The 23,960-nt window shown below is 41.5% G+C and overlaps 1 protein-coding gene across 4 annotated transcripts; it reads right to left on the bottom strand.

Moving 5' to 3' along the window:
- Positions 1-497: 497 nt before the first annotated feature.
- Positions 498-23,376, bottom strand: LOC110492278 (wee1-like protein kinase 1-B). 4 transcript variants are annotated; one of them, XM_021566469.3, is made up of 9 exons: positions 21,338-23,376; positions 20,107-20,330; positions 19,709-19,775; positions 19,347-19,519; positions 18,909-19,177; positions 17,668-17,855; positions 17,386-17,556; positions 3,581-3,726; positions 498-2,503 (listed from the first exon to the last, which is right to left on the bottom strand). In XM_021566469.3, exons 1-9 carry the CDS (start codon positions 21,812-21,814, stop codon positions 2,365-2,367), a joined length of 1,854 nt encoding a protein of 617 aa, XP_021422144.3. In that variant the 5' UTR covers positions 21,815-23,376; the 3' UTR covers positions 498-2,364. The 4 variants fall into 4 exon arrangements, with proteins under 4 accessions (XP_021422144.3, XP_021422152.3, XP_090059306.1 ...); XM_021566477.3 differs by having other exon boundaries at positions 20,119-20,330; XM_090203180.1 differs by lacking the exons at positions 498-2,503; positions 3,581-3,726 and adding an exon at positions 12,290-13,219.
- Between the last annotated feature and the right edge of the window lie 584 nt (positions 23,377-23,960).

Below are 23,960 nucleotides of genomic sequence, written 5' to 3'. Positions count from 1 at the left end.
TTTATAATAGCAATAAGGCACCTCAGTCGTTTGTGGTATAGGGCCAATATACCACAGCTATGGGCAGTTCGTATACAAGGCCATACCTGGATACCGCCCACAGCTGTGGAATATTGGCCATATACCACACCCCCTTGGGCCTTATTGCTTAATTATAAACCAGGTGGTTCGATCCATGACTGTATAACATGGTTATGCCAAACATTTACTTTTGCAGTTCTAAATAAGTTGGCTTTATACAAGGGGTGGGTCAAATCCTGGATGCTGATTGGTTAAAACTGCATTCAAGCCCGTGTCTATTCAACAAGCCCTGTTATGTCGTGCTTAAGAAAAAGCCCTTACCCATGGTATATTGGCCATATACCACACCTCTGCAGACCTTATCGCTTAAATATACAATAGGCAAGACCATAGCTTACCATTTTCCTGTTCATGGTTTTATAGTACTTAAGGGGCATACACAGGTTTATGTAAAATAAAGTGAGATGAATGAAGAATGCATTTGATAAGAATTTATTAAAATAAAATACAGGCTATAAGTAATAACCTTTAGCAATGTTAAACAGGCTCCCTGCAGTGACAGTAAAATAAAAAGGCAATTCATTGTCACAAAACAGGTGAACCTACAGAACAATGATTGTTTTAATGCAACACAGGCAGGGTTGGCGGCTATAAATGTACCAGTTGTAATATTGGCAAATGAAAGTAAAACATTTTTTAAAACAGGTTTGATACACACACACTTTTCTTACATGTATTGCATGATCCATTTAGACTCAGAAGAGAAAAAAGTGAACATTTCTTCAAAAGTATATAATTATGGTACACAAAATATGATCACCTTAATAACAATGATTTAAAACTACCCCAATTGGAAAACAAAAAAACATCAACCCCCTTGAACACAGACAAACATGAATAGCAGCAGGTTGTGTGTGGCAAGTTCCCCCGTTGCCTTCAAAGTGCTCTTAATTAAAAGCGTGGTCAGATCCAGACCCTCGGATGGCTGACATCAGGCAGTAAGGTGCGCACATCTGTGGTCTGCTACATTCACACACTGAGAAGGGCTTCTCTGTGCCCCTCTCCAACAAAAAGCAAGACTAGGCTTTCAAGGAAGTGCAGGGACTACAGTGGAGAGCCTTGCCAATCTACTTAGACTTGGGGCTGACAAAGAATAGGTACAGTAAGGAACGAGAAGTCCACCACCAGGATTATTGGTAATTTGATTGAAAGGGCCAAGTCTTCCTACAGAACTGACTGTTTGACAAGTCAGTACTGATTGAGTACAACAAAGTCTCAGAGTTGGACAAGAAAGGCCCACCCACAGCATTGAGACAGGGTAAAGTCCCCTGTGACCATTGGAAATGAGGCCCATTTGGCTGTACAGTGGTCACCAACTGGGCGAACAACTGGTCGATCTCCAAGGCATTCCTAGTAGAGCGCCAAACATTTCTGTAAAAAAAAAACAGAAAGCCCTACGTTCCTATTTTTCTTTATTTGTTTTGCGCTGTTGGCAGTAGGTGCACTTGATTCAGCAGCCATAGAGCCGGGAAGGCGACGTGTTCCCATGTGTGAAAGGTAGAACTCCGCCTACCCGGCAGGCCCAGAGAACAAATCAACAGCACCTATAGGCCTACCGCTGGCCAAGCAGATAGCTCAGATCATTGTCTGCTGTTTCATCGAACCATACTGTAAAAATAAACCTTGAACGCACACCAAAGTTGATACTGTGAGATTCCGGAAGTTTTAAAACCATGACTAGAGAGAACGAATACATCAAAGAGCTGTTGTTTTTATGTTTAAGTTGTTATTCAGCACCGTCAACACTTCGTGCATTTTATGGCTTATAAAAATGTGGAACATTCTCCCTACTTCCATTCATGCTGCAATGAACGAGTGCAGCAAAGTGTTCTGATAAGCTTGCCAAATTTACGGCTTGTCTATTACCAGCATGATGATATACCACATTTAAAAATATATATAATTTCTAAATGGTCTGAGAACATTGGCAGGGCAATTCAAGCATAACCAATTTGCAGTGATAATGAATTGGGCCTATAGACTACTGCACAAACCTCATTGTTACAGAACTGTTTTCAATTGGTTAATGTTGCATAGGCTTAATACGTTTTTAAGTTAAAAAATAAATTAAATTAAAATTAAAAATAATAATAAATCTGCACGGAAAATCGCAGCTTGCATTTTGACCCAGAAAAGGTTGGTGACCACTGCATTAATTAAGTAGAATCCTTGCCACTTTCTTCGAACAGAATACGTAGTCGGAACCTCAAGATTTTTGTTTTCAGTCCATGATCCAGCACCATTATTGCTCCCCACTCAGGGGGATCTGTGTTTGAGTCAGTCTCAGTAAATGTTCAGGCTCATTGAGCGGTTCATTTTCTTGCCGACGAGTCTGGAGGTTTTGGGGTTGGACTGGACAGTGGAGTGGGTCAGAACTTTCTCCTCAGCTGCAGTTTTGTCAATCTGGGCCTTCTTCAGCTCCCTGGGGAAAGCAATGTAGAACAGTTAGACAAACCCTGAATTAGGGATGCACATTTTTGTAAATTCTGCTGCAGACTAACCGACCCTTATTAACCGGTAAAAACATTTTCCAAACAGTAAAATTAGGTGACAAACAGAAAATACTATGCATGCATACAAGGAACTGACATGTTTCATTAAAAGAGTTTAATGGAAACGTGCAACAATAGCAAGCCCATCGTCTTACATTCAAAAGGCTATATAGCCTATTATTGAACATGCAACTCCTGTAATGAAGCAGCTAATAAAACTTCATTTTCAAACATTTGCCAAAATGCAATTGGCGGGAAAACACTGTTTTAAACAATTCTCCTAATGGGAGTTGTGTTAGAAACTTAGGACGGGGAATCCAATAGCAACAACTAGGATGGGTTGCTAATATGACTAGGATTGTGCCTTTGGCTTCTGGACAAAGGAAAAAAAAAGTTGATATGAAAACCAATAGAACAGGAGAGAAATGCTGCTTAATGGCATGGGGAAGTCTTTATAAAATAATTCCCTCCACGTTGCTATGGTTGGATTTTGGCTAGGCTACTACGAAGCAAGGTAAGACGCGCCTCATTATTTGAAGTAAACCGTTCAGGTTTAAAACAATTATACTGCCTCAAGCTCTTACCAGTGGTGGGTGACACGCTGATAGCCGGCCTACCACTGACTATAGCCTATACACTCGAATGGAAAGCGCACTTTAATTATGAGTCGCGATTAAGAAATATAAATATTAGCTATTTTTAAATATCGTGGCAATCAAAAAAAACTGTTTAAAACGCGATTGCATTTAGAATTATGTTGCACACTGACTGGCTTACGAAAAGCACGCTTTCACTCCAGTATACATCTTTTTTTGAGAGGCTGTTCTCACGCGGTCTGACAGGTTGTAGCCTATTCCGCACCTCAAACTTGCCTCTGTATGCCGATGTAAAAGCAAGAGCAAAAAACGAGCTAACCACTGCCTTTAGTGTGTTGACAGAAACAGCAACCTTCCAGGAAAAACATTCTGCTGCAGTCGATCGTTGTTTCAGTGCCTTTCTGTACTTACTTCTGAAGCTGGGCGTTCTTGGACTTCTCTGCGTCGAGTTCCACACGGAGCAGGTCGGCACTCATTCTAGCTGCCGTCAACAGCACCGGGTGCTTGAGGAGGTCAAAGGTGGACGGCCGCCTGGCGGGGTCAGGGTGGATCATCAGCTGCAAGGTGAAGGAGAAAAAAAACATGAGTACTAGCTAGCAATAATGAATAGGCTAACACAATCCAAGGGATGTTTGAGTGCACAGTTCAAATAAATAAAATTGTTATCCCATGCACCGAATACGACAGGTGTAGACTTGAACGTGAATGCTTACTTCAAATGAACTAGATCCCTTTCAATATCACACAGCTTCATCAGTTTGTCTTACACAAGGACAGTGAGCACCACTGAAGGGCAGTGGTACAGAAGTGTATAGGTAGAGAACTAATGATGTGGATTTTTTGGGGCTGATACCAATAGCAATTTCCGGGGGTCAAGGAGGCCGATATTTTATATCATTACATTTGAAGATTTTAATGACAACATTTCCCATGTACACAAGAAACATGGCTGTTCTCTGCGACTTTACTATTACACTTAGCTATTAGTAGAAAGTCATTATTCATGTTATTTATTACCTCTAAATATTAGTCTAGTATACAAATTAAGACATTTCAGATTGGAGGGTAATTAAATAAGATAGAGGATTCCAATTGACGCACTAAACCATTCAAGTCCAATGCTTCCCCCCCACCCACCTTTCCGAGCAAATCGCATAACGTCACCAACGCTGCTGCGGTCATTCTCTGTGGCAATATGTTGTTCAAAGTGGATAAGGAGGACGCATTAAAATGAGAGAAATCATATACGACTGGAAAAATATGCTACTGAAAATATTAGGGTATAAGGCTATGCATCCAGTGGGATGAATCATGAAAGGAGCTGGTCTACGTTTCATTCAGTTGCACCCCAATTAACAAGAGGAAACACAAAACTGACACCCGTTGTCATTTCTCGCACATACGCTGAGCCTGCAACAATACCTTTGTTTCTATCGGATTAAAGAGATCAGACGCTAGGCTTGTTTTAGGAAACTTTCTGAATGGACATAGAGAATTAGTGAACTCATACACGCACACCCACCCACCAGAAAGGACCCATCAATCAAAGCCGCCTGCAGCGCATCCCACTCAGACACACAAGCATATCACATTTGTCCTTTCCCAAAATTGTATTAACCTTGCCTTAACTTCAAATTAGGGATGGGTGGTATACTGTATTTTACTGTAACTTGCATTGCCCAGTTTGAGATTTTACTTTACCTTCTATAACAGTATTTCATTGTTTGGTTTGTTAAATGTGAAAGACAACTCCGGCAGGTATAACGTCCGTTGTTATAGTTTAATTGTTTGCTACGAGTCATCTCCTTCTCCTCCTGCATGCCGTTAACCACAACAAGCCCTGCCGTCACTCAAGGAGAGAGCATTTCGACCATGGAGTCACAAGCACTCCTCATGCCTTTTGCACACCCTGTATATAGACTTTCTTTTCTCTACTGTGTCATTGGCTTGTTTGTTTACTCCATGTGTAACTCTGTGTTGTTGTCTGTGTCACACTGCTTTGCTTTATCTTGGCCAGGTCGCAGTTGCAAATGAGAACTTGTTCTCAACTAGCCTACCTGGTGAAATAAAAAATGTTTTTGTTGCCTTTCACTCTGCATGGTTAGATGGATGTAACAATGTTAGTGACATGCTGCTTTCCACAAGCATTCTATAAATGACCAGTTAGTGTATCTGCTAGTTTGTTTTTTCTTAACAAGGTGCTGCTAAAATAATTTGTTAACTGCTAATGCTAATTGTTATTTAGCTTGCTAAGTGTTTTTGCTTTGTCATTATGGGGTAGTGTGTAGATTCATTTTAGAACACTTTCATAAGCCATAAAACACACATTCCCCCAACAACCAGCTTTGCAGCTGCAATTAATTTGTGCATCCTGTTTCCATTGAACATCCTTGAAATGTTTCCCAATTGAATTTACCAATCAAGTTGTATTGGACATGATTTGGAAATGCACACACACACCTCACTATATAAAAGGTCCCACAGTTCACAGTGCATGCCAGAACCAAGCCATGAAGTCGAAGTAATTGTCCGTAGAGCTCCGAGACAGTAGTGTGTGGAGGCACAGATCTGGGTAAGGGTACCAAAAAATGTCTGGAGCTTTGAAGGTCCAAGAACACAGCGCCCTCCATCATTCTTAAATGGAAGAAGTTTGGATCCACCAAGACTCTTCCTAGAGCTGAGCAATCAGAAGAGAAGGGCCTTGGTCATGGAGGTGACCACAAACCCGATGGTCACTCTGACAGCGCTACAGAGTTCCTCTGTGGAAAACCTTCCAGAAGGACAACCATTTATGCAGCACTCCACCAAACAGGCCTTTATGGTAGAATGGACAGGTGGAAATTAGGCACATACAGCCCGCTTGGCATTTTCCGAAAAGCACCTAAAGGACTCTCAGACCATGAGAAACAGGATTCTCTGGTCTGATGAAACCAAGATTACGGACTACTGTGAAGCATGGTGGCGGCAGCATCATGCTGTGGGGATGTTTTCCAGCTGCAGGGACTGGGAGACTAGTCAGGATCGAGGGAAAGATGAACGGACCAAAGTACAGAGATATCATTGATATAAACCATCTCCAGAGCACTCAGGACCTCAGACTGGGGTGAAGGATCACCTTCCAACAGGACAACAATCCTAAGCACACAGGCAAGACAACGCAAGTCTCAATGTCCTAAGCGCTCTCACTTGAACCCGATCAAACATCTCTGGAGAGACCTGAAAATAGCTGTGCAGCGACACTCCCGATCTAACCTTACAGAGCTTGAGAAGATCTGCAGAGAAGAATGGGAGAAACTCCCCAAATAGAGGTGTGCCAAGCTTGTAGAGTCATATCCAAGAGACTTGAGGCTGTAATTGCTGACAAAGGTTCTTCAACAAAGCACTGAGTAAAGGGACTTAATACTTTTTGCTTTGTCATTATTGGGTATTGTGTGTAGATAAATGAGGGGGATTTTTTTTTTTTTTCAATTTTCAAATAAGGCTGTAACGTAAAAAGTCAAAGGGTCTGAATACTTTCCAAATGCACTGTTTATATACACTACCGTTCGAAAGTTTGGGGTCACTTAGAAATGTCCTTGTTTTTGAAAGAAAATAAGTGTCCATTAAAATAACCTCAAATTGATTCAAAATAAGTGTAGACATTATTAATGTTGTAAATGACTACTGAAGCTGGAAACTGTAGATTTTTTATGGAATATCTACATAGGCGTACAGAGGCCCATTATCTGGTACCATCACTCCTGTGTTCCAATGGCACGTTGTGTTAGCTAATCCACGTTTATCATTTTAAAAAGACTAATTGATCATTAGAAAACCCTTTTGCAATCATGTTAGCACAGCTTAAAACTGTTGTGCTAATTAAATAAGCAATAAAACTGGCCTTCTTTAGACTAGTTGAGTATCTGGAGCATCAGCGTTTGTGGGTTCGATTACAGGCTCAAAATGGCCAGAAACAAAGAACTTTCTTCTGAAACTCGTCAGTCTATTCTTGTTCTGAAAAATGAAGGCTATTCCATGCGAGAAATTGCCAAGAAACTGAAGATCTGTTACAACGCTGTGTACTACTCCTGTCACAGAACAGCGCAAACTGGCTCTAACCAGAATAGAAGGGGTGGGAGGCCCCGGTGCACAACTGAGCAAGAAGAAAAGTATATTAGAGTGTCTAGTTTGAGAAACAGATGCCTCACAAGTCCTCAACTGGCAGCTTCATTAAATAGTACCCGCAGAACACCAGTCTCAACGTCAACAGTGAAGAGCTGACTCCGGGATGCTGGCCTTCTAGGCAGAGTTGCAAAGAAAAATACTTCTCTCAGATTGGCCAATAGAAAAAGATTAAGATGAACCAAAGGGGCCTCCCGGGTGGCGCAGTGGTTAAGGGCGCTGTACTGCAGCGCCAGCTGTGCCATCAGAGTCCTGGGTTCGAGCCCAGGCTCTGTCGTAACCGGCCGCGACCGGGAGGTCCGTGGGGCGACGCACAATTGGCCTAGCGTCGCCCGGGTTAGGGAGGGCTTGGTCGGTAGGGGTGTCCTTGTCTCATCGCGCACCAGCGACTCCTGTGGCGGGCTGGGCGCAGTGTACGCTAGCCAAGGTGGCCAGGTGCATGGTGTTTCCTCCGGCGCATTGGTGCGGCTGGCTTCCGGGTTGGATGTGCGCTGTGTTAAAGAAGCAGCGGCTTGGTTGGTTGTGTATCGGAGGACGCATGACTTTCAACCTTCGTCTCTCCCGAGCCTGTACGGGAGTTGTAGCGATGAGACAAGATAGTAGCTACTACAACAATTGGATACTACGAAATTGGGGAGAAAAAGGGGTAAAATTCTAAAAAAATAAAAAAAAAGATGAACCAAAGAACAGACTACAACAATTGGATACTACGAAATTGGGGAGAAAAAGGGGTAAAATTCTAAAAAATAAAAAAAAGATGAACCAAAGAACAGACACTGGACAGAGGAACTCTTTTACTTGATCACCAGTATTTTCTAGTCAAATTTACTCCCCTTTACCTCCTGAGAAACCAGTAAACATTCCCCCGTTTCAAGTTAATTTGCCACTTCCTCTGCATCCATTTTGCTGTCACGTGTTCAGACTTTGTTACAACCAATTATTGATGTGATTATGATATGCTATGCTATAGGTCAGGCCCAATTGGTCATGTGCATGCGATGCATACATGTTTCATGTAAAGACAGCAAGGGTTGAGGGAATAGGGAATATTTTTCCTAAACAAAATTGGGGGATATCGCTAACATAACATTTCAGTCAGAAAAAGGCTGAAATTATGTTGCAGCTTCAGCAACACGGATGGCACATTAAACGCAGTTCAAGTTCTGTGGTGGTCGCTGCAGCAGGGAGGAGAGAGACAATGAGTGCTCGTCACACAGTCACTTGGTGTAAAAATATATATATTTTTTTTTACAGTGCATTAAGGCTGAGCCCAGCACAATCAGATCAATTGCTGTCAGATGCCCTTATCATTTGTGTGTCTCAGGGCTTGATTTGATTAACATATAGGATGTGTACAGTTGAAGTCGGAAGTTTACATACACCTTAGCCAAATACATTTATACTCAGTTTCACAATTCCTGACATTTAATCGCAGTAAAAATTCCCTGTCTAAGGTCAGTTAGGATCACCACTTTATTTTAAGAATGTGAAATGTCAGAATAATAGTAGAGAGAATGATTTATTCCAGCTTTTATTTCTTTCATCACATTCCCAGTGGGTCAGAAGTTTACATACACTCAGTTAGAAATTGGTTGCATTGCCTTTAAAATTGGGTCAAACATTTTTCCACAAGCTTCCCACAATAAGTTGGGTGAATTTTGCACCATTCCTCCTGACAGAGCTGGTGTAAGGGAGTCCGGTTTGTAGGCCTCCTTGCTCGCACACGGTTTTTAAGCCCACAAATATTCTATAGGCTTGAGGTCAGGGCTTTGTGATGGCCACTCCAATACCTTGACTTTGTTGTCCTTAAGCCATTTTGCCACAACTTTGGAAGTATGCTTGGGGTCATTGTCCATTTGGAAGACTCATTTGCGACGAAGCTTCAACTTCCTGACTGAGATGTTGCTTCAATATATCCACAATTTTCAATTCCTCATGAAGCCATCTATTTTGTGAAGTGCATCTGTGCCTCCTGCAGCAAAGCACCCCTACAACATGATGCTGCCACCCACGTGCTTCACAGTTGGGATGGTGTTCTTCGGCTTGCAAGCCTCCCCTTTTTCCTCCAAACATAACGATGGTCATTATGCCCAAACAGTTCTATTTTTGTTTCATCAGACCAGTGGACATTTCTCAAAAAAGTACGATCTTTGTCCGTATGTGCAGTTGCAAACCGTAGTCTGGCTTTTTTAATGGCGGTTTTGGAGCAGTGGCTTCTTCCTTACTGAGCGACATTTCATGTTATGTTGATATAGGACCCGTTTTACTGTGGATATAGATACTTTTGTACCTGTTTCCTCCAGCATCTTTACAAGGTCATTTGCTGTTGTTCTGGGATTGATGTGCACTTTTTGCACCAAAGTACATTCATCTCTAGGAGACAGAAAGCATCTCCTCTCTGAGCGGTATGACGGCTGCGTGGTCCCATGGTGTTTATACTTGTTCATCTGTACAAACAATAGTACACGTGGTACCTTCAGGCGTTTGGAAATTGCTCCCAAGGATGAACCAGACTTGTGGAGGTCTACAATTTTATTTCTGAGGTCTTGGCTGATTTCTTTTGATTTTTCCATACATCCACAGGTACATCTCCAATTGACTCAAATGATGTCAATTAGCCTATCAGAAGCTTTTAAAGCCATGACATTTTCTGGAATTTTCCAAGCTGTTTAAAGGCACAGTCAACTTAGTGTACATAAACTTCTGACCCACTGGAATTGTGTTACAGTAAATAAGTGAAATAATCTGTCAAACAATTGTTGGAAAAAGTACTTGTGTCATGCACAAAATAGATGTCCTAACCGACTTGCCAAAAACTATAGTTTGTTAACAAGAAATTTGTGGAGTGGTTGAAAAACGAGTTAATGACTCTAACCTAAGGGTATGTAAACTTCTGACTTCAACTGTATAAATTAATTAAAAATATAAAACATTTCAACCGATCGATTGAACAGACGACAGACTCTTGGTCGACCAAGATTTTTTTTGTCGGGGACAGCCCTAATGGAAATGATAATAAAAGTGCAAGAAATGCAGAAATTCATGTAAATGCATAAAATTACTTTTGTTTGGAATTGGATTGAATAGTACAAATTAGGGGTGACAAACATTTCATGGAGGGCCTAGTGTCTGCAGGTTTTAGTTTTTTCCCTTCAATTAAAGACCTAGACACCCAGGTGAGGAGTTATTTTATGAATTAAAGGTCACTAATTACTAAATCAGGTACAAGTGAGGAGCGAAAACCCGCAGACACTTGGCCCTCCGTGGAATGAGATTTACACGTGGTATAAATAGAGAAAGCCCCGTTGAAATCACTTAAAATTGGGTCTCCTGAGTAGCGAGTAGGGGGCTGAGTGGCGGGCTAAGGCACTGCATTAGCGTTGCGGTGTCACTACGGCCTGGGGTTCAATCTCCGGGAGTCCCATAGAGCGGCGCACAATTGGCCCAGCATTGGCCGGGTGGGCCATTACTTGGCTCATCGCGCTCTAGGGACTTCCTGTGGTGGGCCAGGCACCTGCAGGCAAAATTTGGTAATCAGTTGAACAGCGTTTCCTCCGACACATTGGTGCAGCTGGCTTCCAGGTTAAGCGACCGGGTGTTAAGGAGCGCAGCTTGGCGGGTCATGTTTCGGAGGACGCATGTCTCGACCTTCTCCTCTCCCGAGCCCATTAGGGATGCACCGATATGACATTTCTGGCTGATACCGATATCCAATATTTTTCTTGACAAAAAAACCCTGATGCCGATATTTTTTTTAGCAGCCTTAAGCATTCTAGTACAGTTAAATAGTTGAAACACACACTGACCAAAAATTATTTTGTTGGCATTTACGCATGTCCCCATTACCAATTAAAACATCAAAACCTATTTATTTCATTATACTTGCTGTGCTGTTTTGATGTTCAGTCGTTTCAGTTCTGTCTGTCCGTGGCCACTTCCTCTGTGCACACTGTCACTAGGGCTGGGCGATATGGCCAAAATATATCACAGTACTTACATTTTGTGTGTTTTTAATTGAATAAAAAAGGATGGTATTTTTAGTTTTTGAATAATTACAGGTCTACATTTGCTTTATGAGTAGTGAGTGATCCTAGGGTGGCAACACATACATTAAGTGATTTCAAATGAGTCTTTCTCCATTCTGATTGTTTTATACTGTTCAATTCAACCAAAACAAATTTCAGCACTTATCATTTCTGCATTTCCTGCACTCAATTGCAGTGGTGGAAAAAGTGCCCAATTTTCATACTTGAGTAAAATATACTGTTAAGGGAATTTTTATCAATGATGACTAATTATGTATACATTTCAATCAGGACTGACGAATCAGAATACTATTATGTTACTGTATATGTATGAATTTTCTTTTTAATCTTAGTACTGAATATAATGTGTGCAAATATAATCAAGAATTAGAACAATGACTGTCTGTTCCTTGGTAGAAATGAATGAACTATATCTCCAGACTGGCTAGAATGCTTATCTACACTGGCTGACCTTGGCTCTAGGCGAGGCGGGAAGGCTTGAGAACTATAGAGCCTTTCTACCAGTGTCAAGAAGAGACGGAACATTTAGAAAACGCTGACGTCATTTTCAGTTTATAACCTGTGGTAAAATGTGTAAGGAGCAGTACTCTCGTGAATAAATGCTGCTTGACTTTAAGACTGGGTTCTGTCCATTTCTATAAAATAAGGGTCATACAAATCCTTATGAATTGACAGAGTGTTTAATTTTAATTGTGTGTTAAAACAGAGGAATTTAATTCCTATAACAGATACGTAAATAGAAAATGACTCAGGTAAAAGTGAAAGTCACCCAGTAAAATACTACTTGAGTAAAAGGCTAAAAGTATTTGGTTTTTAAATATACTTAAGTATCAAAAGTAAATGTAATTGATCAAATGTACTTAAGCATCAAATCATTTCCAATTCCTTATATTAAGCAAACCAGATGGCACCATTTTCTTGTTTTTTATTTTATTTACGGATAGCCAGGGGCACACCAACACTCAGACATAATTTACAAACAAAGCATTTGCGTTTAGTGAGTCCTCCAGATCAGAGGCAGTAGATGACCAGGGATCTTTGCTTGACAAGTGTGTGATTTGGACCATTTTCATATAACGAGTCCTTTTAGGTGTCGGGGAAAATGCAGTAAAAATAACAATATTTTCTTTAGGAATGTAGAAGTAAAAGTTGTCAAAAATAAAAATAGTAAAGATACCAAAAAACACAACAAGTAAAAATACTTTCAAATACTACACACCACTGCTCATTTGAGAATTTCCACACTGCCACGTAGGGCTGCACGATATGGGGAAATAACCGAGGACTTCCTTTTAACCAAATGTTGCAATTGCTATTGGACTTGCGAATTAAAGCAACTGTTGGAATCATGGAAATAAAATGACTATTCTAATTCTATGGTTAGAATATAATAGTGGGCACTTTGAACACAGTGTTGTTTGAGATGACAACTAGTTAAAATGGTGTCATTATAGAATGCTAGTATCAAATCAAATCAAATGTATTTATATAGCCCTTCGTACATCAGCTGATATCTCAAAGTGCTGTACAGAAACCCAGCCTAAAACCCCAAACAGCAAGCAATGCAGGTGTAGAAGCACGGTGGCTAGGAAAAACTCCCTAGAAAGGCCAAAACCTAGGAAGAAACCTAGAGAGGAACCAGGCTATGTGGGGTGGCCAGTCCTCTTCTGGCTGTGCCGGGTGGAGATTATAACAGAACATGGCCAAGATGTTCAAATGTTCATAAATGACCAGCATGGTCGAATAATAATAAGGCAGAACAGTTAAAACTGGAGTAGCAGCACGGTCAGGTGGACTGGGGACAGCAAGGAGTCATCATGTCAGGTAGTCCTGGAGCATGGTCCTATAAATAGTAGATTTATATTAAGAAGCAAAGTGAAAACAGCATTGTCGTCATCAACATTGTTGCATGTGCTGCATTGACCAGACTGAACGCAAGTGCCTCATGGTTGAGGAACATCAAATGCGCTCCTTGATTGACAGGGGGCGTGGTTAGGTCTGTGTGGAAAGTGGCACGGTGAGAAAGAGCGGAGAGAGATGACTCAAGTAGTGAAGTAAACTATAAAAATGTATATTACACATGGCGTATCACATTTAACAAACCAAACATTCAAATACCAGTATAGAAGGTAAAGTAAAAACCCAAACCGGCCCCTTCATCAATACTGGTATATCATAATATACGATATCCCGCCCAGCCCTAAATGTCACTGTGTCCATTTCCATCTTGCCCAGCTGTGTAACATTTCACGTAAACTCGGTTTCTTGTCTACATTGAAGTAGCGGTCCTTGTACCTAGAGTTAAGCATGGTGGCGACACAGAGGCTCAGAATGCAACCGAATCGCTTGTTCACAGCCTCTAGTACAGTACTTTTGCAAGTTAACCCCACGGTCTGTCAGCAGTTTTGTTGAGCAGGCATTTCAATTCCATGACAGAGGGGATCACGTCTGCTGTAGACGCAGTTGATGAACTTATTTCTCGATTCAGTTGTTCGAATAGAGCTAGGTGTGTGTTCATGGTTTCAATGAGAGTCCACTGGATTGTACTGATTGTTGCATAGTCGGCTGCGTACAAGCCAATTACTCGTTTTTGTTCCAGAAGGATCTCCATCATGTAACAAGTACTATTCCAACTGGTGGAAATGTCTTGCCTTTCCGTTTTCACTCGAAGCCGCTCCTGTATTGCTTGCAGGCTATGCTAGCGGTGAGTGTTAAAAACAAATGACCCACTATCTTCCTACCGGTTGCCACTGTGTCAGATGGGTCAAAACACCTTAGTTCACAGCCAAACGCAGCCAGTTGCAGTGTGTGTGCTATGCACGGCAAACTGGCATCTCCGCATTCTTCCAAAGCCTTTGTCATGTTAAGTGCATTATCACGTAGCACAGCGTGTACTTTGTTCTTGAAGATTTTCCTAGTTTCAAACATGCTCTCAAATGCCATTGAAATGGCAGCAGCGGTATGAGAACCAGCACATTCTTGAGCATGCAATAACGGCTTTGTCAGTCAAAGCTAATAGCAGTGACGCCCATAGCAAGTAGGTCATGGATGTGCTTTTCAACAATACTGTGTAACTCCAGAAGGGGAACACCTGAAAAAGTGTCTACTTGGTAGAGTGTACTGGGGCTCGACCAGTCGGCAAAAGCCAACATCATCCACGACAGAGAACAGTTGCAATGAAATCCATTATCTTGCCGTTAACGGATTTCGTCTTTGAGTTGTCTCGCGGAAAAATGTTCTTACTCTTTCAAATGACTGAACTTGTTGGAAGTGTGCGCTTAGTTTTTTTCTGCTTTTGTTCGAAGTCGCTGAACGTCTGGGGGTGATGCACTTTCAAATTACTAATTACTAGGTTTGTGGTATGGGTGGCAATGTTGACACAACATTTTCATTTGAGCGAGTTATCCGTGGCACCACTTACTGATAAGGGTGAACTTCGGCCTAACCTTTTTTTTCCCCCCCTCTGTATTTTAGGGTTGCCTATAGCACAGGTGGTCGCCTAGATTCCCTTTAGCAGGCCTATAATATATAGCCGAATATATTCAATTCAAACGTACACGTCGTTCTTCTTCACTGTTCCCTTTTTGCACAATCCACGCTGGCAAATCTCTTCAACGAGTAGCTTATACGGTGCTTTCGGAAAGTATTCAGACCCCTTGACTTTTCCACGTTGTTACGTTACAGCCTTATTCTCAAATGGATTACATATAGCCCGCCCCCCCCCCCCCTCAATCTACACACAACACCCCATAATGACAAACCAAAAACTGGTTTGTCCTTTAGGTGCCTTTTGGCAAACTCCAAGCAGGCTGTCATGTGCCTTTTACTGAGGAGTGGCTTCCGTCTGGCCACTACCACAAAGGCCTGATTTGTGGAGGGCTGCAGAGATGGTTGTCCTTCTGGAAGGTTCTCCCATCTCCACAGAGGATCTCTAGAGCTCTGTCAGAGTGACCATCGGGTTCTTGGTCACCTCCCTGAACAAGGCCCTTCACCGATTGCTCAGTTTGGCCCAGCCAGCTCTAGGGAAAAGTCTTGGTGGTTCCAAACTTCTTCCATTTAAGAATGATGGAGGCCAATGTGTTCTTGGGGACCTTCAATGCTGACATTTTTCAGTACCATTCCCCAGATCTGTGCCTCTAAAAACCTGTTTTTGCTTTGTCATTAAAGGGTGTTATGTGTAGATTGATGAGAAAAATGTATTTAATACATTATCAAATAAAGCTGTAACATAACAAAATATGGAAAAACTCAAGGGGTCTGAATACTTTCCTAATGAATATAGACAAACAGCAATATAGTTTGAAACTTATTTGTAATGTGATCACATTGGCCAAATTGATACAGTGCTGCATTGCAAACGTAAAAAATATGGACCTGTTAGTGGCAGTGTATCAGATCATTTATATTGGTCAACAACTTATTTTCACATGTGAAAAGACGGGCAAAAAAAATCTAATAAAAAAGGTGTTCCCGAATAAATAATTGACGTATTCTGGCAGGACGATACTTCACAATTGGTGTGAACAGAGTTTTAAACAAGACATTCTAGTATTTATTTCGGACGAAAATAAGCCTTTTGTTTTCAAAGTTCATCAAAAAAATAAACCATGAAAGTCAGCCTATTTAAAACAGTTTTGACCCTTATTTCATTTCATGGCAGTCTCCATCCATAACCGTCAGTTACACAGTTATTCAATTACCGTCACCGCCCTACATGGGTGCTCTAGTTCCTCAACGGCACAGCTAGGAGCTCAAAAAAAGTACCTTTATAGTTGAAGACTCTTCCTTGAGTCATAAAAGTGCATTGAAATTGCTTAAGAACTGTGCACACTTTGGAAAGAGGTGCGTGGCCAATTGGAGACACCAGTTAGTCCAATTCCTCAAACCCTTGTGATTTTTTTGGTCTTACGTTGCGCCTACCCTACATTTTCCAGGAATAGTCTTATGTTAGTAAATTTATCCAGAGTATTTTCAGATTTCGTATCAGCAAATGCAGCAGTAAATGTAAAATGCACATAGAATCAACAGTATAATGTTTGGACTCGGTCTTGTGTCAGGTGAACTGTTGTGTCCTCACCTTAGGTCTAATAATGTTCCCATAATCCCCAAACTGTTCTCTTTCAATTGCTACCATCGTTATGCATATGCGTTTCATATTTCTTCTGTAAGAAACAATTCAATTTAGCCCTATCCATATAGGCCCATTCCCACAAGTGTAAAGGATTAATAAATACATTTTTAAAAGAAACAATAGATTTCACTTTGTTTTTACCAATCTAATTACATAACATAATGGTAAAGCTCTCGATAAACTGGGTAAATCAAGATGGCATAGGCCTACTCACAATACAGGTGAACGCATTTCAACAAGTGTGTGAGCATGCTTTGAGGTATTGAGCTTGTTTTGGCGTATTTCAGTGGAGTCTGTAGTGCTACAGATGACAAGCGATCCGTTGTCCTTCCATTTTGGGACTTGCATTAGCCTACTGATCAACAACATTTGTATAGAAGCAGCCTAATCTCTTCTTTCATAAAAAGGTGAACTGTCTCTAAAACTGGAGCAGACCGGTCACTCAAGGTACTCCTCTCACATGCAACAGTTCCTCAAGAAAGAGAAAGCAATTTAAACCAGTGAACGGTTTTGGACACAATCATCTTGCTTTGAATATTAAAACAAATAAACTTTTAGGAGGGTGAACTGCCGTTAGCTTCAGCTGTAAGCTAGCAGGCAAAGTTATGCTAGCTGAATGCAACCTATTTTGCTAGCTAGCAAAGTTATGCTAGCTGAATGCAACCTATTTTGCTAGCTAGCAAGACAGTTAAGACCTGTAGCCTGTATATGGACATTTTACCAAACAGTAAATCAATGATCACGTGTTATTATTCAAGTGTGCTTAAGCCAGGAGCTCCCAAACGCAAGCCAACCTATATGCAACAGTGCCCTCGCTCTAAATGGACTTCCGGCTGCGCAGGGCCGATTAGACTAGGAAAGGCTAATATAGTTCTTACCTTGAGTAGACTCAGGAATTGCTGAGAGAGAACTTGTGGGATGGGTGGAAGTTTTCCCTGACGGATCTGGTGCCACTTGTCCCCATTGCTGGGCATAGGCTCCGCCCCAGAGGCACTGATCACAGTCAGCGCCAGGGAAAAGACGTCTGCCTTTGTCAAGTTACTGTAGTCCTGGGAGAAAAGATTGACGTGATTAGGAAAGCTGTAGAGAACCATTTTAATGATCAAATACTACACTTTAGCCAGGGAGAATGTTAAGTTTCTCTTGGAGAGAACACTCACCTCTTGAAGGACTTCGTTTGCTAGGAACCTGCTGTCACCTTCCTCAACTTGAGGATTGTGTAACCTAGTCACGTGGCCAAGGTCACCTATTTTGTACACGACACTGGTGGCCAGTCCATCCTTTTCGTCCTCCTCGTCACACGCATCTACTACACTACCAACCGTCTTGCGTGAGATAAAAATATTGCCTGAAAGAGACAATACGCAAATTAGTTTTCTAACCAGGTTTCCATCCAACCTTTTTATGAGGGTAAAGTACATGGACACATTTTTTTTTTTAAATGACAAGGCCTGATGAAAACAGAACATTTCCCGGTAAAATTCCAAATGTCGACAAAATAAAATTACGCTAGAGAAGGTGGGATCTTGTCGGTAAAATGAATTATGCGAAGTAAACTTGGAGTCACACAATCACGTGTGGTTCTGCTACTATGACTCGTTGGGAAAAGCATGCAGTTTATTAGGCTACAGATTAAATAAAGGATGATGATCGTCACCGGGTGGTGAAAGTGCAAGGTGATGATCTTGATGGTCCTTTCCAATAAATATTAAGGGTCTTATTCCGGTGACAATCAGACGCTTGGCTGCCGTTTGACAAACAAAAATAACCTCGCTCTTTTGTCCCATCATAATAATAATAATCTCATGTAGTAAACTATGCGTGCTCTCTAGCCAACAGCGTGCAGATAGCACTGTTGGCTAGAAGCGCACGTACCAATACCAGAGTGGTCTCACTCGCTTTATAACGCAAAAAAAAACAACAGATTGTGACAAAACCATCAGTAGAATTGAAAATGTGATAAACCCATTTAACTTGTATTTTTTGTGTGTGTACATGGTAATGTAATGCCCAAAAAGTATTTATGTGCACTACATCATCACGCACAGCCTTTTATCTGAAACAAGTCAATTTGATGGAAACACATGTCTGGTGGGAAAACAAGTATATTGTTTTTATGCGGATTTTGGAATAATCTCCTGAAAATCTGTTGCCAATTGGACAGAAACTAGCCAATGACTAAGACATAAACACGTCAAACAAATTGCATTAAGCATTGAATTAGGGATGTGTTTCACAAGATTTCCTGCTGTAAAAAAAATGTAACTTGAAAACAATTTGACACGAGCAAGAGCAGTGTGCTGGTTTCTCTTATTTGCTGTTAAAAAGTTAAACAATTTGTTGTACTTCCAATTCACCTCCTGATACAAAAGGTTCATGCTTTCCCCTCAGTGGTACTTACTAGGCTTGATGTCCATGTGGACCAGCGAGGACGAGTGGATGTACTTGAGGCCGCGCGTCACCTGCAGCAGAAGGCCCTTCAGCTCCAGCTCCGACAGGAAGCCGAACCGCCGGTAGTTCTTGGCCGTGACGTCCGAGAGGGTGCCGGCGTTGCAGTACTCATTCTGGATGAGCATGCGGTCATCCTCAGCCCAGGCCGAGTAGTAGCGCACCACGTGAGGGTGCTGGCCCAGCACGGCGTGGGCGTACACCTCCCGGAGGGCATTCTGCCTATGGTGGGAGGAGGGAAGTACAGATGTGGGAAGATTGAGCATTTCTTCAAGTTTGATGTTTACCGTGCCTGTTAAGACTGTGGATATGACATCTCGCTACTGCCAGCTTTAAGTCTCGAGACGGACTTCAGCAAGTGTCCATGTGCAATAGATCAACTCCAACTTACTCATCCACAGAGCCGACCAGGGGCTTCTTTGAACACTTGATAGCGTACACGCAGCCATCCAGTCTTTTCACACACTTGAAGACTGCACCATACTCCCCACAGCCAATCTTCTCCAGCTCGTGGAACTCTGAGGCATACCTGGAATTCATGTCGCTCTCCATCATGGTTATTCTCTGAGGATAGAGAGTGAATAGAAAATCATATTAATCCAAATAATATATAGTTACACCATGTTATCGTTATCTCACAATAGACTATTTAACTGCATACGCGCAAATGCACATTAGGTTGAGAGCTTTGCTGATGGGATAAAATAACATGACCACAATGCTGTAAAGAATTCAGGACAAGAAAATAACTACCTTTGGTGGGAAAAGGACCTCTTCCTCTGTTTCAGCATCACTCACCTCCATGTCCTCACCACAGGAGCTGAATAAGACGAGACAAAGAGCTTGTTAGCGCACATTCTACACACCAACAGCAGAGTTCATTAGTGACCATGATGGGTTCTTGGTTTCCTGCCAGACTTTTGCCGTACTCATGATTGTCAACGGATTTAACGAACCAGGCTAGAAATAACAATGGGCTACAATCTGTGTGTCCCGACATACAAACAAACACATTCAGGTATCACGTAATAAGATAAAAACATAAGTGTTAAATTATTGTCTGTTGAAAATTGGACTAAGTTATATTGCTAGATAATCCAATACTTAGTTGGGAAAAAATAAAGTCAGTCCTACATTCTAACAATGCTTACTGAGTGACATACTCGTTACAGTGTGCCCTCTTTCTGCTGTTCCTGAGTTGAGTTGTAGACTGGATGAGGAGGGATTCGGGGGTGAAGGGGTTGATGTTGACCAAAGGGGTCTGGATTCTCCTGCTGTCCGGACCAGGTTTTCCTGTGGATTCTACATTCCCGAAGAGGGCTACTCTCCTACTTGAGGACGCTGAGCTGGCAGTTCTGGCTTTGTTCAGCAAACTCTGCAAATGACATAATTAACATATTCAAGACATGTCGAGACACTTACACAAGCCTTTTGATAAAGTTAAAATACCCTTAATGAATTGAAATAACATTATCACATATAAATAACTAATTGAGTAAAGTTGAAGGGAAATTGAAGTGAAAATCTAAATATGCCTTTCAATGTAAATACTGATGTCTGATTTGGAATCTGACTGACGAGATACACAGTGGGGCAAAAAAATATTCAGTCAGCCACCAATTGTGCAAGTTCTCCCACTTAAAAAGATGAGAGGCCTGTAATTTATCATTGGTACACTTCAACTATGACAGACAAAATGAGAAAAACATTTCCAGAAAAATCACATTGTAGCCTACTTTCTGAAGTGATTTGTTTGACAAAAATCAGATGAAAACGTCACAACACCCATGATACGCAAAACAGCCTGTGCAGCGAAAAACACCAGTAAATGGGATAAGATGTTTACATGCAACAGTATCCCAGCTAAGATCAGCATCTCAGGCATATTATTAGGGTTTTGCATAACTGGGACAAGATTCTTCGGGTTATTGTAAACAGGATATGATGTTCATACGCGTCAACTCAAAACAGAATATAACGGGATATGTGTGTGTATGTAAACGTGGTCAAAAGTGGGTTCTTTCGAAAGCTAGTTGTTTTATTTTCTTACTTTCTATAAAGAGAGTGGCAATTGGTGCAAAAATCATGCATTTCATGAAATGTATATTATAAAATGCATAAACTGGCAAACATTGCTACTCCAACGTTAATGCAATATAAATAGTTACATCTTCCTTACTACAAGGGTGGCACATGGTGCACAAATCATATCAGAAAAATATATTATATATCAGAAAATGCATAAAATGGCTACTACTAGTTACTCCATAAATGTTAGCTAGCGTTAGCTACATCGCACCAAGTTGTCAAAACAATATTAGCCAATAATAGTGGGTATGCTTCTTATAGGTTGCAGGTTTTCTGCATGAAAAGTTATCTAACCTTTGGTGTGTGTGGAGTATGAAAAAGGAGTAGTTTTTTGAAGGTTTTGTGTGGCGGTGTGTCGGGGCAGTCTGGAATAGGTGAGCTCGAGCAGTCCCCGTCTTCCTGAATGCATGACCGCTCCGGTGAACTCCAGTACACCCGAGAGTTTTTCCGTGGTGACGCCGGGGAGCCTTTCATGAAAATAACGCTACTGGGGGACTGAAGGTGAGACGGATGACTGAATCCTTCTTCGCCCATCCGGCACCGTTCCACATCATCCGCAGTCCGATTCAAAGGGCTGTCGTCCTCCAGTCGTTTAATATCGACACGGTCCAGTCGCATTGGAGGGTCAATTTCTGTAAAACCCGATACGTCTCCTGTATTGTCATCAATCCGGGCGTCTTCTTCGTCGTTCGGTGCAAACGTTAACTTTTTACCTATTGGTCGGGCGTTGGGAGATACATTTCCATGACGACGATAACTGTAACGCTGCATTTTTTCATTTAAACCCTGGCTATCACTTCTTTAAAAAGTGGGTTGTTTGTATTTAGCTAACAAAACGATTGTAACCAACTCAACTGTTAGCTGATCCGCGTAAATTACTATGCAACTATAACGTTAGCTAGCTAAATTATCTACCCACCAGTATATATCACAATACGATTATTAGCGTGTGATAAAGAGTCACTGTGCACCAGAAAAGTCAAGAAACCGACGTCGGCTAGCCGCGCAGCAAAATTGACATTAGCTAGCAAGCTCCAGTAAATTAGCTACTGCAGCAAACGAGAAGTATGGCAAAAAGTAAACACACTTGCTCAGAGATCTCCTAGACCTTACATTCCGAACACTTTGTCATTAACTTGACTTGATGTATCGCACATTTTACATAACTAGCAAGCCTATGTTCATCTGATAAATTTGCCCCGAATACGTGTATATACATTTCTACGTTCGTTAATATAAATCTAGCTAGACGCCCATGCCGTGGCCACTCCTACTAGCTAACGTTACATGCACAGATAACACAATGAGACAGATATTTCACTGGATGTATAAATGTGAAGCATCCGTTTTTCGGTTCCACTCACTACCAAATATGGTAGTGAGAGGAAGCCTACGCGGAGAAGTGGAAACAAGATGGGTTTTGGCCGACATTCTCCAAATAGTTTTCTGTTACTAAAACTCCGATGTATTATGAACAATGGTGGAATACGTTTTGTAGACCTTAGCCTTTACAAAAGTGTTTAAAATGGCGCTGTTTAGGGGGGGGGGGGCAAGAGTTATTGCACATGCGCACTTCCCAGAGTAGGCGTTTCCTAACGGAAATATGCAGTTATATACTTGCACGCGCCAATAGGGTATCGCTAGCGCGTGTTTGTCTCTTCCCACCTCTTTGCTTGTTCTACCCACGATGACTCATTTGTTCCCATTGGAAACGAAAAGCTGTGGTCTCTTGGTTTAGTTATAAAAATCTTTGTTACGAGTTAACCAAGTTATTTTAGCTACGGCAGAAAATGGCTGCGCGGCAAAGCAACTCCTTGTCCAGAAACAGTAACCCCCAAAAAAAGAATCGGCTATTTTAAAACATTACAAACTAGAAAAAATGTATTTTCTAGCTAGCTATGTTTACAAAAATGGTTTTAATGTTCCTCCTATCACGCGCATCGTGCAGTACTTCCCCGCGACCGTTGAGATGACCTACTCAGCAGCCAATAGGTGCGACCCATGAGTTTTCAAAAGAAGAGCGTTCCGGTGTGTGTAACCAAAGATGAGGTAATATTTTGACAAGATGGTAGGTAGGCAGGCAGGACCATCTCTAGCCAATGAGCAACATGTCGGATTATTCTGTAGGTAAATCCGAGCTCTCCCTTATGTTACATTTCTATGTATTTATTTTTGCATGTCCATCATCCGTTTTGTATAATGTGTTACAAATTTGCAAACGTACAATACGTTACAATCGTATGATATGTTACAAATGTAAAAATCTACCAGCCACTCAGCCAAAATAATTTTTTTTGTGCTAAAATTACACCAACAAAACACAGAAAACAGATGAGCATGCTTTATAATGTTTCCAAAACAAATGTATTACTAGTAAGAAGTCATGTGTTATAATTGTTTCATTTCATTTTTTGGGACCTGAGTCTTAACCAAAATATTACAGATTACCCCAAAAATGTGTTCATGTTACTGGAGTAATGTGACTCAAGTCATGTTTGTGCCTGTGAGATTGAGTCTGACTAGTAGAAGTGTTGTCTTTTCTTCTGTCGTGGAAATTCTTACACAGGGACACTCAAAGTACATTTTTAATTAATCATTGTTTATTTGTCAGGGTGCTGGAGAGGTTAATAATACAACAGGGGCAGGCAGTAGACAGGTCAAGGCAGGCAGGGGTCAGTTAACCCGAGGTGGCGCAACGGTACCTGACAGCAGACAGGCTCAGGGTAGACAGAGGTCAAAAATCCAGAGGTGGGGTACAGGTTAGCAGGCAGAGTGATCAGGCAGGTGGGAGTCAGGACAGGCAAGGGTCTAAACCAGGAGGGTGAGAAAAAGAGAGCCTTGGCAACGCAGGAGCTGAGACACAAAAACACTAGTTGACTTGACAAACAAGATCAACTGGCAACAGAGAGCACAGGTA

This window comes from Oncorhynchus mykiss, chromosome 2 (genome assembly GCF_057628025.1).
Source record: "Oncorhynchus mykiss isolate SJ-2025 chromosome 2, ASM5762802v1, whole genome shotgun sequence".
Lineage (NCBI taxonomy): Eukaryota > Metazoa > Chordata > Actinopteri > Salmoniformes > Salmonidae > Oncorhynchus > Oncorhynchus mykiss.
The sequence above is the reverse complement of the archived record's forward strand: the minus strand, read 5'-3'. Positions and strand labels throughout refer to the sequence as shown.